The sequence below is a fragment of the Aquila chrysaetos genome, chromosome 10, assembly GCF_900496995.4.
Source record: "Aquila chrysaetos chrysaetos chromosome 10, bAquChr1.4, whole genome shotgun sequence".
Lineage (NCBI taxonomy): Eukaryota > Metazoa > Chordata > Aves > Accipitriformes > Accipitridae > Aquila > Aquila chrysaetos.
In genome coordinates this window covers 34,304,535-34,320,136 of record NC_044013.1, presented here as the reverse complement: position 1 = coordinate 34,320,136, position 15,602 = coordinate 34,304,535, and the positions used below count along the sequence as shown (strand labels likewise).

Below are 15,602 nucleotides of genomic sequence, written 5' to 3'. Positions count from 1 at the left end.
TCTAAAAAAGCTAAACAGTAGTTTGTGAACATACGGGTTTGTGTGTCCTCTTAAGCTGCTGGAACATATGAACCCAGTAATTCCCAGTGTGGGCCAACTTCCCAGTCACTATCTCAGCAATGGCAAAAATGGAAGAGCAATCACCTGCTCATCACCTGCTAGGCAGCAGGCGAATTGGGTCTCTCGCCTCCATGAGAGAGGCTCAACGCCAATGACTCAGGGATGGTGGAAATCTCTTGCTAAAAGGCCTGCAAGCAGGGGAAAACCAAATGCACAGGATGTGGTGCTAGACTCAGATCTTGGTCCCCGCTTTGGAAGCTCTGCTTTTGGATTTGAGGTTTTACTACCTTGCTTACTGAAAAAGAACAAAGCTCCCTGGAAGACAGCAATTGAGACAAAACTGACTGTGAAGAAATCTCCATCTTTCTACCCCTCCTGCTGACTCCCCTCTCCTCTTTATTTTTATTATCCTTCATAAACCTCTTCACCCATGGCTCAGATGTCCTGCTTTAAGCAGCAGCAATGAGATGTTAAGAAACCTATACAATTCTACTACTGTTCCCAAGGCTCTGAACAGCAGCTGTCGCATCGATCAGATGGGCTGTTAACTTCATTCTGCTGCTACTGAGTACTTGTCTATACTACAGAAAGTTTTATCACATTAGCTATGCTGGCACATCCTCCTCCTCCACAACATGAAAACAGCTATTGCAAGACACAAGCACTTAAACCACCACCACTCAGTCTGGCTGAAAATGTGGAATGAGCTACACCCCATAGAAACCACCTTTATATAATGCAGCTGCACCTACACGAGTTATGTCAGCCTTAGCCCTACAGGTAAAAATAGTCATTGCCTTCACTGACGAAGTCACACTGGTATGGTTTTTTAAATGTACTTGAGCCAGCAGAAAACCCAGGACTAGCAGTCAAGACACCGGAGCAGCCTGCCTGCAGACCAGGGCATGTATACAGTATTCACTTATACACAGGTTTCTTCATGCCCTGAAACATCATTACTTAATTTGTTTAACCAGGGACTCTGCAAATCATGTTCTCTCCACTGCTGCTGAGGAGTGGATTTTTTCCACGCTTGGTTCCTCTGCAAACAGTGCTCTGGAAGATGTTCTTGGTAGAGCAAAAGCCTCATCTTGCACTTGCCTAACCAGAGGAGCCCATTTGTGAGAGCCTTCTCACTGCAACAGGACATTTGTGCCCAATGCAAGTGGGCACACGTACAGCTGCTTCCTTCAGCACTGTTCTGTTGGCAGGTGGGAAAGGAGGGGAAAAAAAAAATCATTAAAAAACAATTAAAAAAAAAAAAAAAAAATCAAAGCTCCCTCCTACGGTCACCACAATCTAACAAGAACCACTGACAGAAATAAGATGTTGCTAGATTTTAAAGGCAGTAGAGATGAGTCAGTACACACAGGGAGAAGATTTGACACTGCAATTTTTCAGAGGGTATCTGCACATTAAATACTGGGCTTCACTGGCAGGCTTTCTTTTCTGCCTGAGATGAAGGGTCTGCAGGACATTTGGGCAGTCAAAACAACGAACAATGAACATAACACACTAGACTCCTGGGCCAGGCCTGGCTGATGGTATTAGATACTAGCTTTGAATGTTTCATTTGCATACAACAAAGATACATCTAGTGAGCATTCAGGGCTGGGGAAGACATTATTTACCTTGTGCTCTTCTTTCACCAGAAGCCGACAGGCAGACCCTCAAGACACAGCAACCCATACAAAACAACCCATATATTGGTCTGCTGCTTTGGTGAACACAGAGATTAATTTCTCCCAGGGGTAGCCACTTACCATATCAGAAAGGCCAATCAGTCTTAATGTTTCCCTCCAAAAAAAAAAAGTCAGTATTTATTGTCCTAAATTCTTGAAAAATAAAAAGATGCCATAAGTAAGTGAGCCATGAGAACTGAAGATAAATGGGTAGCAGAACACAGATTAGTACCCATAAGCACTGATGTTTTCTTCCTCCTTCCATAATGCCCAATTACAGGACTGAAACATTGGTGGGGAACATTGGTACCACAGAGCATACTGAGACCAGAGGAGAAAAGAACAGCAACGGATTCTGGGCAATGCATCCAAGTCGCTCCCTTCCCACATTAAAAAAATAATAACCAGGAAACATGTCCATTTCCCTCTCCACTCCCAAATACACTTCTCTCCCAAGTTAAGAACAAAGTCACAATTTAACAAAAAAAAAAACCAAAAAACAAAAACAAACTAAGACAATTTGGTTTCTTAATATGGTCCTGTTTATTTTGGAGCATTTCCACTTCATTTTTACAAGCTCCTCACTCTAAACACCAAAGAAAGAAATACTCTTTCTTTAAGAAATCAGATTCTCACAGAATGTCCCAGTAGCTGAGGCTCAAAGAAACATTACCAAATACCAAGAAACCTCTTGCAAAATCATCTGGGGCACTATCCTTTCTTCTGACCCTGGCTCTCCTCTTGAAAAATAAAACCAACCTTTTCCCAAAGCTTTCATTTTGTCAATTTTTATTTTACATGCTTACACATTGTATTATGAAACATCAAGAAGCTCCACTGACACCTCAAGTTACTTGCACATGTTGGTTAAGACCAAAACTGTCCCCTCCAGTTCTGTCACCTGCCTGCTCCTCCCAACACTTTCTAAGCCAGATGTCTTCTCTGCACAACAAAGCCAGTTTTCCTCGATTCAGGAGAGACATGCAATAGGATTTTCTTTAGGCTATTCAGAAGGCAGCTACCGCATAATGCAGCCTATTTAAGGAGACTTTGCTAAAGTCAAATTTAATAATTTAGGAGATTTAAGAGCAGTGTGCATTCAAAAAAACCCTCATGCTGCCTAGGCACTGCGTGCCTTTTAGCTGCTGTCCCTGATTCACTAGACCAGTCTTGATGTTGCAAGGACAAAGGTTTTCATCTTTCGAGAACATTTATCAGCAGATAATAAGAAATTAGAATTCCAATTCACTCAAACGTCAACTATTGAAGTTTAGCTTTCAAGAAGTATAAAAAAAAAGTACTCACACATCAATAAAATTTGTTAGCTTGGAACATTGATATAAACAGCATTGCTAAGCAAAAATAAAAAAAAAAAAGTTGGAAATTGTACTGGGTTGAACTTTGTAGATTCATCAATTCAGACGCTCGCCAGCAGACCTTTTCATTTTGCAGAATCCACTGAGAGAAGGACCATGATGTGACAGACTGCACGTGGCTTAAGACCCTATTCTGCTAGGAGGTTGCTGAGAAATCCTGCAGAGAAATCCAAACTCCTTTCTTGTGCTTTAACTCTTGCAGACTGGCATTTTAATACATGCCAATGGAAAGCAGAAACAGCCAAACCCCATTCCTGCTGCACCCCCAAACAACAACAAAAAGGGACCTACCACTTTGTACACAAACTCTTAGGAACATCCTTTTCAGTGAATATAGCCCAGGTTGGCATTCCATTTTACGCTGCAGGAGACCTAATCTTTCTTCACTTGCCAACAAAACACCCTTCCAACATGCTTGCTACTATTTCCAAACCAAGATCCAATAGCCTACTGTAAACACAGCAAAAATCATTACCTAGAACTTCAACAAAACCAGATTCTATCCTAATGTTTTTGTAATTATTTTGTAGCATGAATATAAGTTGAGCCCCTATGACTGAGAGAGTCACCAATTTCAACACAACCAGACATTTCTTCCCCTCTTGTTTTTGTTATGCTATTATTGAATACATGGCAATGACCTTGCCTCCAAGCAAACTTTTCCCATTTGCTCCTCACAAATATCTACTCATCAAATTGTCGAAGGGGCTATGTTTGTCAGGCTGAGCAGAACACACTTGGGTGGTTCACTCTCTTTTTAAAAACTATCAACCCCCCATGTGTCAGATGGCAAGTTTAATTTAGTAGGCTAGGAAATTACTCAGTCTTGGAAAATCACTGCAATATGGTATACATCTAACTCAGCAAGTCCATCCGATATGCAGGGCTGTTAATGCTACTGATCAGTCCCATGGTTGGGGAGCTCTTGCCAGCAGCTGTCTCTACAGTAACAACTAAAACGTATGTGACCTTTTAATTTTCTTATTTCTTCCCAGCAACAGACTAGAATGTTTCCTCCATTACTGAGAATTTGCTACATGATCATCAACACAATCAGCTGAACAGCAGCGAGCAGAATAAACACAGTCTGTATCTCTAGAATCAGAATATAGAGGCAAGTAGGAGCTTTTTCATGCTCTGTTTGTGCTGCACTGGGTATGGTGGAATATAAAGACTGGGACTGCTAACAGGGCAGTTTCTCTGTCCCAGTCAATTACTGCCTGGTATCATTATGGATTTGTACGTGGGCAATGCAGGCATCTATCTGCTAGACACTTTTCACAAAAGACACGGGCCATTAAAAGGCACCAAGAAATACAACAAAAAAACAAGTACGACAAAAAAAGTTCATGCTATTAACATGCATGATGTTCCAAAGGGACCCTGCAGACTCAGTGACAGGGGTCCCTTGTTCAACTGAATACACCACGAGCACACAAAGTTCTCAAAGCAAATATAAGTAAAAACTCATGCCATGGGATTTCAAGCTCTCAGTTTAAACGCAGTCAGGAGGACCTGAAAAATTTAAACAGATCTTTTTAAATTTTCAACCATGTCACACAAGTGAGAGGAAAGGGAGACAGAAACATGGCTTATAAAGCAGTTCTTCAGAGAGTGCTACATTTTACTATGGCATCAAACACCTTTCCAAAGAACATCAGAGACTACAGATGCTGTCAATGTCCTCTAACTCACCAAAGGAAGATAGTTTCTTTGAGCTCTCCCAATGCAACAGACGCTTTCAAAAATGAAAGGCTGGGACACAATAATCCACATCCACAACCATCCTAAACGTCTAAGAATTAAAAATCTCTGCACAAAAATGTAGAACACTCTGGCCCTGACCCAGCAAAGCACTTAAGCATTCAACCATTTCCCCTTCGACTTCAGAGGGACAGTTTACATACCTAGAGCTAGTACATGTCATAGGGCTTTGCTGGCTCATGATCAGATAGCTCAAATACGTGCAAGAGCCCACCCATAGCTCAGCTTTATCTTGCAAAACACAGGATCTCCTTGACCATCTCCTTACACACATACCAAAAAACCACGAACAGGAGCAGGACACTGACTAGAGCCAAAGCATGTCAGTTTGACACACATTTTCCAGCTGCAAATGATTTCTCTTCATTGAAGAGAGGGTGCATACTGAACAGAGGAAGACAAAAAGGACGAAGTCTGCAGGCAACAGCCACTGTAACACTATCACAGAAGAGGCTATTGCTGCCTGTGGGTAACCCAGCCTCTGAAGCTCACAGGTAACCCAGCTCACCTCAGCCGGACCCTGGGACGAGCCCTCCCCCTAGTAACACCTCTGTGGAGGACACAGGCACAGCATGTCCTACCTCTGCAGAGGGGATGGAGGATGCTTTGAAGGAATGGTACCTTTCAGTCATGGCCTATTGCTTAGTTAGCACCAGCAGCCTGGTTCTCATTTCTGATGCAAAGGAGGTAGAGGTGAACTGGTACCGGTACTTATCTGGGGAGGTTTATTTTGCTTCATTATTAGTAACAGCTTATGCAAAATATTCCATAACAAGTCCTTCCTATACCACCTGCTGGACACTATCTGTGAGAATGCAGGCAAGGCACAGTGCATTAATGTAGCAATCCATTCATCTATCACAGCATGAGGAGGAATACTCCCAAACATACACACACAGAGGGGTGCTGGCTTCTGATGCTTTGCAGTGCTTTTACTGTTCTTGCTGTATTAAAGTTTAATTACTTTTTAACTTAGATATTTACATAGAACATAAACTGTTCAGAAGGATAACTGTCAACCAGCCAAGACCTCTTTGGCAGGACTTTGGGGTCATATTTTACTCTTCTGCTGATGGCAGCTCTGGCACAGAATTGCTTCAGTTCTGTAAAATTGTGTCTATATATGTTTGATCCCTTTGGGGAGACTGCCAAAGCACCAAGATTAATTAGCAACTTACCTAAAATACACTCTCTATTAGATAGATCTTAAAGGGTTCCTTGTCACAGACTGCTTTATAAAAACACATTTTTAAATATTAATGAATCTATATGACATAAGATGACATTTGGAACTCTGTCTCAGTGCCCATTCTCATCTCCACACTAAGTAAAATGACTTTTATTAGTTTCATGACGGCTCTACACTTACATCAGCTTTGTAGAGTTTTAGCCAAATCATAGAAAGTAAACTCACTTGATGGACAAATATAGCATCGTTATGCTCCCAGCTACCGCAACATCCTCAATATAGCTTTAAATGTAAATAAGAAGACAGGAATGTATTCAAACTGATGTGTGACCACAGTGCAAAAATAATTGCAAAGGCTCTTAGTAATTGTGTTGAAATGTACACTCCTAGTGCCCTTCCCAAAGGAAAAGAACAAAGGACAGGTATCAAATAATTTGTGTAAACCCTAGGAAAAAGTTACAGACTAGAAGTGGTCTAAGTGTCTGCCAATACAAGCAAGATGGGAACAACACCTTACGCGTGGTAGCAGTGGATGTTTCATTTACAAGTCTTCCTTTTCAAACTGGTTCCAGTACCACTGGTCAACAAGCTGGATTTCTCAGGGAAAAGCACGGTTGTTCCAGTCCAGGCGTCCAGAGAGGCTGTGCTTCAGCCTGCTTCCACTTGGAATACGCACTTGCCTGCAGACGCCTGCATCAGCAGTAAGCCTGGGTACCCGCAATGCAACCAGCCACACATTTTCCTTCTTCACCTGATCCTCAGACTAACAAGGTTTTTAGGGTAGAAGCATTAGCTCACAGACTCATCCAGTCCTCTGGCAGTCCCACCATGTATAAGAATCGGGGGGTGGGGGCACTGCAGTAAGAACCTCACCACAATTAACAATATAACACCAAGGGGTTTGTGCTGTAACAGCATCAGAGTGACAGCATAAGACCACACAATTACAGAACTAGATGTTACTGTAGCTATGCTCATACTGATGCTGCTAAAAATAAACCAGGAAGACATTCCTCACCTAAGGCTCAGGAGGGTTCTGGTATGTAGCTGAGTCATGCAACAATTATTAAATTAAACACATCTTGATCCTTGATTTACGCTCCATCAGCACAAGCCAAAAAAATAAGCCTTTTGTGCGTATTGAAAAAGCAACACTGCACTCACTGAAACAAGGCACAAGGAAGTAATTTGAAGGTCAAGGTCTCCTGGAAAACAATTGCAGTAGTAAGATCAAATTGCATTAAGAAAGGAGGAAGTGAGAACAACCGCACAGACATTTTCTTTCTAAACAGAATTTGACAGAACGTGTTTAGTGCTTGTGGAAGACATCAGACTGACAGCAACATCCTTAGTCAACAAAACAGCACAAGCTTCCCCCACCTGTTAGCACCACACACATTCTGCTTGGCTAATTGCAAGGCTTTGCAGTGCCAATGGGCTCATCTGTGCCAGAAGCTTAACACAGTTCATTAGCACTAGGTCAACTCAAAGGTGTAACACAAGCTCCATTTTTGATCACTTGTCATTTTCCCATACTAGTCTTAGCATTGAAGACTATATCCCTAGCTGTCATTTGTACCTAAGCTACATAGAGCATACGTATGTATGCAGGTATGCATGTAGGTACTGGATTCTAGAAATGTTAGCTACACTTTACGCATGTGTAAGCACCTTGTCGGTAAGAGAAAGCTATCAAATCTGCCTATATGTACAAAAAGATTGTGATGTGTGCACTGGTCCCATTTTCCTACCACTGAAGACATTTCTGCTGGCCATTACAGCAAGTACAAGGTCATAGTGTGACTGATTTTCAAGACCTCAGTCCTCAGAACTGCATCCAACAAGCTGGATTACACTACCCAAAAAATTTCTTTACCACCTTCTTTCTTTTTTACTTTAATTTGTAGCACTTCCCACACACTAAAGGTCCTCTTGAAAAGCGTCATAGTAGCTGCTTACAATCTAGTGATTTCACATAGTTTCTATTCACTTCTTTCTACAGTAGATCACAGACATGAGGCAGGCCATATTCTGAGAAGACAGTGCAGCTTCAAGTTATATGTTGGTTTAACTTATACATATGGGAAAGCAAGGATCAACAAGAGTTTAGGAAAAAGATCCTGACTGCTATTGTAGTAAAAAAAAAAACAAAACCAACAAACCACAGCAAAACCCACCACATTTCTCAGTTCAATAAATGAAAGACATCCAAACATTAGTGTGTTCATTTTTTAAAAGCCTGAAGCATTTTAACTTGTACACAGGCACCTTTGGGACAGCAGTCTTCTTTAGCTCCACACTTCAAGAAATGCAGTTTGAAAAATAGGCCAGCCAACAGGTAACACTGAGCATTCAAAGCACCAGCTGCCAGAGTCACAGTGCATTTGAACCAGCAGAATATGATTCATAGTGTCCTGCAGTCAGTGTGGTCTCACAAAAGGTGAGAAGTCCAGCTCAGATGCATGAACTGCCTGAAACAAGGTGATTTTGCAGACCCACTGTCACATAGTTCTTCATCTTTTATATTTCTGATGTATAGGATTAAAGAGGTATTAAGTGAATTCAGGGTGAGATGACAACCCCCCTTCCCTGGTCAAGCATCCCTTGCCCTTTGTTCCCCCACTCACAAATTACACCAACCTCTCCAACTCTTTCCTTTTCCAGGGAAACTGCTGTACTACTGTCTCCTGCAGGCATCTATGCTCCAGGAGTAACATCAGAGGAACAGAACTTGGCCATATGTGCAAGCTTCAGTTTCAAGTTCAGTCTCAATAAGACCACTGCAAATTCACCTTTCCAGTTTAAAACTTGTTATACAGGTCGAGCTTACTGCTAGGAAAACCTACCAACCCAATCACTGTGAGCCAGGTTTAAAACTGCCTTAAGAGCTCTCACCCCCCAAAGTGTTGTTCGTTTTATCTCACAAATTACTTCAATATGGAGGTGAACAACCTTACTGCTGCTTTAGGCATGTAGGAACAGTGTCAGAGGAAAAGGGCTGACTCAACGTCAGTCACACCATCTAAAGCTTTTGTTCTAAAGCTTCCTTTTTTTTCTGCTAAGCTTTGCATCAAGATGCACCCTCTGATACACCTGCCTTTGGATATCTCCAAAAGACCCTTCTCTACAGCAATCACACAGGCCAAAGAAACGCACCTCCCAGAAAGGCACATAACACCCATCGGATAGCTACAAACACCTCTGTCTTTACAGATGCAACACTGCTGCCGAGAGTTCAATGTTCTCCAGGTTTCAGAGGTGAGCAGCTGAGGGAGACAGGATGCACAGAAAGGCTGCAGCAATGCAAGACCCAGTCGCCCGAGTCATCAGCTACACCCAACAGTCCACGCAGACAAACTCTGCTTTCCAATATTCTCACACTCACTTCACAGAAGCCATCATTTCATGTTAAGGAACACTGCCATTTGATGAAATAAATCACAGCTTTCAGCCAGCCACTCCTGCCCCTGAACTGACTATCCCTGTGCCCGGAACAAGACCAATGAAATTATAAAAGTTAATTTTAACCCAGCAAAAGGGAAGGAAAAAAAAAAGTATGTGTGCAAGGAGAAAGTAAGTTTTCAGCCAAGTCATCCTCATGTCCATTTTGCGACATAACTGCATGAACACTTGGGCACCAGACAGCGAGATCCCCGGGGTCAGAACAAATGGCTGGGGTTGGAGAGGCCAGACTGCTCCTCTCCAAGCCAATGCCAGCTGAGCAGCATTTGAATGGCTCCTGCATTTCCTAGAGGATCCTCTCTCAGTTACAACTGCCCAGAAATTGAGTTTGACAGACCTGCAGCAGCCTACAACAGAAGGCACAGGAACAACATTTACACATACAGGTCAGGTTTGCTGTTTCTTGACAAGAGCCCTGGCAGGTCCAGGCCTTGCCGTACACTGTGTGGCTTACTGAGCACACAGGGAAACATGCTGCAAATCACTTCAACCAGGCTAGTCCAGGTTATGGACCAGGACCATCACTTAGTGATCAAGTTTGACTTTACACTAGAGGCCCCAGCAAGAGCAGAGACCCCTGAAATAAGAGCTGGACATGTACACCAGTGGCCACAAGATCTTGCCTTAAAGGCTTTAAAAAACTCAGGGACCAGTCTGGCTGAGAGGAGAGATGGAACAGACCCCCTGCCTCCATGCTACTCTCACAAAAGGAACACCTCCCCCTTACATCCTCCTCATGAACCACTTTTCCTTTTGTTCAAAACTACCTAAAAGCTCAACCTGAAGGTGCATCCGCTTCTCCTACCCCCTTGGGAAGGGCCTCCCCCAGGCCAGCTGGGATAGCGGCCAGCAGCCCTGCTGGGCCAGAGCCCCAGGGTCCATTACCAGGCCAACATCAGACACCTGGCCAGAGCTGTGAGCCTCCACCTTGCCATGCAGAGCATGGCTCTCCCCACCCAGCACGGCCCTGAGGACTCCCTGCCAAAGGGATGCGCAGAGCCAAGAAGTCAAAATCACAGAGGGATTAGCTGTTCATACAGATGCAGCAGGCATAGCCAGAATGATCAGCATTAATAACAGGAGTGTTAGAAGGGGAATTAAGCTAGTTTAATGATTAGAAGCCAGTGTTCAGGGGCTGAAAATGGGAGACTACCCCACTTACCTCTCGACCATCGGGGCTGGCCAAAGTCAGAGTATCAGGAGACCTTTGTTGTCTTCAGGACTCTGAGTTAGGACAGCCCTTTTGGTAGCTGAGCCCCTCCACCTCACTCCCCCAGAGGCTGCCACGAGCTGCAGAGACTCCAGAGAAGTTATCCCCCTGCTTTACCCATGACATCACTTTGCCACATGCACCCACCTAGCTTGGCCCCTACCCTACCCCCTAGGATACCACCAAAGCACGTTTGCATTGAGAATCAGTGGGAAAATTTAATTGAAAACCTGACAAATTGGACATTTGATGAGGGGAAGCCAGAATTCCTGAAAAGGAAGCAGTGTGCAAAAAAGGTAAAGCTGCAACTCCAAACTCCACTGGCTTTACAAAGCTTACTCTCCATGTTGCCTTTGTTTAAACAGTAGTATATCCATGTTCTCTATCCAGACTCCCACACACAGCACACTGCACGTCCTCCCCTACTCCTCCTACCCACAGATAAACAGGCTCTGGAAACAAAGCTTGAGCATGTAGCTGTGGAAGCCCTGAAAGAAGGACAATGCTACTCCCTGGGGAGAAGCAAAGATACCCACATAATGAAGCTGTCTGCTTGGGATGCTGTTCTGGTCTCTTGAGGATAGGATCAAGTAGTACCTTACAATTAATTTGTTTGCTATTTGTGTAACACATCCTTATTTCTATCCACTGAAATTACTAATAGCTTAATTCACTTTCTTTTTTCTTGTTCTTTAAATCAGAGCCATTCCTATTGGGTAAAAGAGCCTGAAATGCAATTTACACTGACAATGTAAAGCAGCCTTGCTATAAACACATACCTAGCCCTTCACTTTCCCTCCAGTGATCAGAAACAATAAAACAGCTACTTATGAAAGAGAAAAGTCAATCTAGGATGCACTTCTGCAGGGGACAGATGCATGTCACAGCTAGGGGGTGGGAAAGTTTGAGACACAGTGCTACTGGCCTAAAGGGGTTTTGGTTATTAACTGCATGGAAGGCACCCCCACTGCAGTGCATGCTGCAGTGAAAATCCAGACAGGCCTTATTCCCTGCTCATGCAACAGTGAGCTGTGCACTCACCCTGCAATGTTTTATTGATAAGGCTCCACTAATTTTGTGTTAGTCAGGCACATGCAATCAACCATCAAAAACAGGATCTATAGTACAGGTGGTTTTAAGCTAGACACAGAAGCACATGGCCTAGAAAATGCAGGACAGCTGGCAAGGCGCAGAACAGACACAAGAGCTAACCTCAAGTTAGCATTAGGAGGCAAGGATTACAACATGCTGCATTAATAGAGAAGAACATCTTACCAATAAGAAAGTAATCAAGGAATAAGTGACTGAAGGCAACCCCTACAACCATCAGGCCGCAACCCTGAAAGCTGCAGGCAGTTTTTAAAGGAGATGCTACTAAAGAATCCCCATGACTATGAATATATAAGCTACTTCCACAACTTTAGTCAAATACCTGAAGCAGCAAGGCAGTATTTGCAAAACTTCACCCCCCCTGGAAGCCCAATTCTCAAAACTGGGCAGCCCTAAAGGCAGCAATAAGCATATTAAGCATCATCTGAGCTGCCGTGACTAAGTGACTTCTCCGACTGACTGTTTAATACAGCTTTGTTTGTTTGCTTTCCTTCTTACCTGCTGATGTTGCCTGGCTCCTGCTGTGATAGACTTGACAAGCGTATCTACTAATGGCTTACACATGATCTGTAACAAAGAAAGACCCAGTCTCTTATTAGTGGTTTGCTGACAGGCTTGTTTTGCTTGAAAAACAGTCTATATTTTACACAGCTTCTTGAGTGAGAAGAAAACGCCACAAGAAAGAAAAGTGCCCGGAGATCAGCAACAGCTTATTTGAAAATTAACAGCTTTGCTCACACCAGCCTGAAGTGAAATCTTGATCACAAGAAATTCAGCAGCAAAACTCTTAAATCAGAAAAATCAAGCAAAGATTTCACCTCCTGTGTTATGCCTGGTTCTTGATTTAAGTCTGCATCTGCCCAATACTTTACGTAGGCAGCTCACTTTGCACAGAAGAACAGTCCCAGAGGCAAAAGAGAACATGCTGAGTTAGACTGGAGAATGTCAGAGCTTGGGGAAAGATCTGAACCCATGTGCTAAAGGGGCCAGAAACAACTGTGTCAGGAGGAAAGCCTCCCTGGAGACAGCTTATCTTTAAAGTTGTCCCTTGCAACAAGTCTTGATCAAAACAACCTTTCTAGAGGAGGGCTAACTGTCAGCAAAGCTTGATGAACCTCTCTTCCAGCCCAATCTACCAATTTCTATGTTTATAGGCAAAATATTTCCAAACTGAGGGGCACAAGGAATCCAGACACCAGAAATGAGAAAGCATCTGGATTGGAAATACTTTACTGGCATACCTCTAATGCTGTCTATCAGGCACTGGAAGGTCTGGCCCTGACAAAGTACAGACAACAGTTTGCTGCACAGTGCAATGACACATCAGGCAGATGGTTATTCCAACCACACCACCTGAAATGGCTTCTTTGGGGGTAAGAAGACTATTAAAAGAACAGATAGCTCTAGCAAGTTGGCAAAGCCCAGCTTTAAATAAGCCAGTATCTGTGTATATCATTACCTTTGTTTTATAAAAAAGATGAGCTTAGAGATTGTAAAAGACATTTCTGCAAGGAACAGTGACATGGAATCCAGTCTCTAGAAACCTGCAGATAGCATCTTAAGCTTGCTGTCCATGTGGGCATCACACAACCTTCTCTTCCCCCTATTTCACTAACTTATGCAGGTAGCATTGTGGGCTGGTGTCCTAAGAAACCTGGTATGCAAAAGAACTCTATCCTGGATGGATTCCCTCAGAGCCTGAAAGCATCCTCCCCCAGCTACACAAGCCTGTGTCTCCTCCCACCCTCCCATCAGACATCAATTCTCAAAGATTGAAGCCCTTCAGAAAGGGCTTCTGGCAACTGTCTCTACCTCACTCTGACCTAAAAATCCCTGAAGAACTGTATGACATTCAGACCCAAGGCCTGTTTCTTAAAAACTGGCTGTCCTCATAGTGAAGACCAGCTCCAGGCATAGGTCAAGTTTGCAGGAAATACCTCAAACATTTCAGACACTGACACTGTCTGAACATCTGGCTTGCAGATTAGATTCCAATTAGACTCTACGCTCTACAGCCTTCTTGGAAGAAAACTGATAAACTGAGCATACCGTGAGAGCAAGTTGGAGAGCAGCTACGTTAGCCATTTAAACAAGCTGGCCCCTTCTGCCTTTGTGCAAACCTTGCTCATCCACATTGTCTTGAATACTAGTAAAAAAATCGGAGCTTCTTAGGCTATGCTTTAAAGAGCAGCTTTCTGTTCATCTACATTCTCCATACAGTACCCCAATCCAAACCACAAATGAGATCCTAGCCTTCTGCAGCATTGCTATCAAAACATGCAGTATTAAGAGTCTGAGCAGGTGAAGATCCTAGGACACCTCACAGCAGTTTTAAAAGCCTGAAATAAAGCAGAGAAGTTTCTCTCCCTACTTTCTCCAGAATTACAATTGTACTTCGGAGCCACCAGAACACAACATACCACACAGTCAGCCATACTTACCGGGAAGCGTCTGAAGAGATCATGGAACATGGAGCTTGTAAGGGCACTGTTCCGTTTAGTCAAGAATTGTGTCAGTGCTTGCTGATATATTACAGTCACCCTCTCCATATCCAAACAACCTGTGCTCAAAAGCTATAGGGAAAAAACAGAACACAAAAATTTCCAGTGAAACACAAGGATGAATCACTAGCAATGAAGCAATTAATTTCTGCCAATGCACACAGATTTTTCCAACAACTAGATATTCCTGGGTAGGTTATATGATACAGGCCTACAAGATACAACACAGAATCATGAAAAAACAACAGTGGGCCGCAAACATGCTCTCCCAAGTACAGATAGCCATATGATCATGGTTAGTGAAGGGCAGCACAGCTTTCTCGTAAGACTACGTACACTGCATGTAGTGTGGTGTAGTGTGGGGTCTGTACTTCTAGGTTTGTGGTGGGCATGTCTAACACACATGAAGTTCACAGAGCACTCAAAGACCATCCTGCAGCAGCTATGCTGTGCACATGGTGTTCTCAGCTGTAGAGCTATCTGAATCTGTAGATATTAGTGTATGTAGATATCTAGATATCTACATACACTTAGCAGCTATGTCCAGGATTTCCAGGTACCCAGCAGACAAGCCCTAGCTCTGATCACGGATCCAGCAGTCCCAGAACTGTGTAAATGCTCCAATATCCCCCTCTGGTGGGGAACAAGAAACCCAGACATGCAGCAACAGCTGAGACCTGCACAGGCCATATGGATCTAAACTAACCACAGAGGGATGAATGAAGACCGAAGTGTGAAGCATCGCATCCCAACGTTCCTGATTGTTCTCATATTGCAAGGGAAGCACAGCTCCCTGGGAAGAAAGAAAAATTAACGCCCAGGAGGTCAAAGCTGTGATCTTCACAACAGTGGAAGGGCCTTTTGCGAACCTCTGCCCAAGCAATTTTTCCATGGCCCCAAAGCAAGTTAAAGCCATGTTAACGTTATGTGCCGTTCTCAGGTCAAACTCCCAGTGCTACTGCAGCTGAACACAGGCTAGAGTGGAACAGGGGAGATGGATCTTGAAATCCATGACCCCAGTTTCCTAGTGAAGTGTCTATACTTAATACTTATGTGACATACACATCTGCAGGGAAAAAATGGATTCCTCCTCCCATGTGGATGTTTACTGTAAAAAATTTCTTCTGTAGTAACAGACTTTTCCATAAATTTGGCCACTGCATCATAGGGTCTACTCCAGTTCTACTTTGCTGCTTACTGAAAAGTGGATTATGCTCACAAAGCACTGCTCACTGGAAACACACTACA

At 43.4% G+C, this 15,602-nt stretch overlaps 1 protein-coding gene across 4 annotated transcripts in view; it reads right to left on the bottom strand.

The window, feature by feature from the left end:
• MYBBP1A (MYB binding protein 1a) overlaps positions 1-15,602 on the bottom strand; it is a 63,358-nt gene that overhangs the window by 25,914 nt on the left and 21,842 nt on the right. For all 4 annotated transcript variants that reach the window (XM_041126981.1, XM_030027088.2, XM_030027089.2 and 1 more), the window contains 2 exons: positions 14,295-14,426; positions 12,352-12,420 (listed from right to left, as the gene is read on the bottom strand). In XM_041126981.1, coding sequence (XP_040982915.1) covers positions 12,352-12,420; positions 14,295-14,426 — 201 coding nt within the window. The remainder of the gene's footprint in view (positions 1-12,351; positions 12,421-14,294; positions 14,427-15,602) is intronic.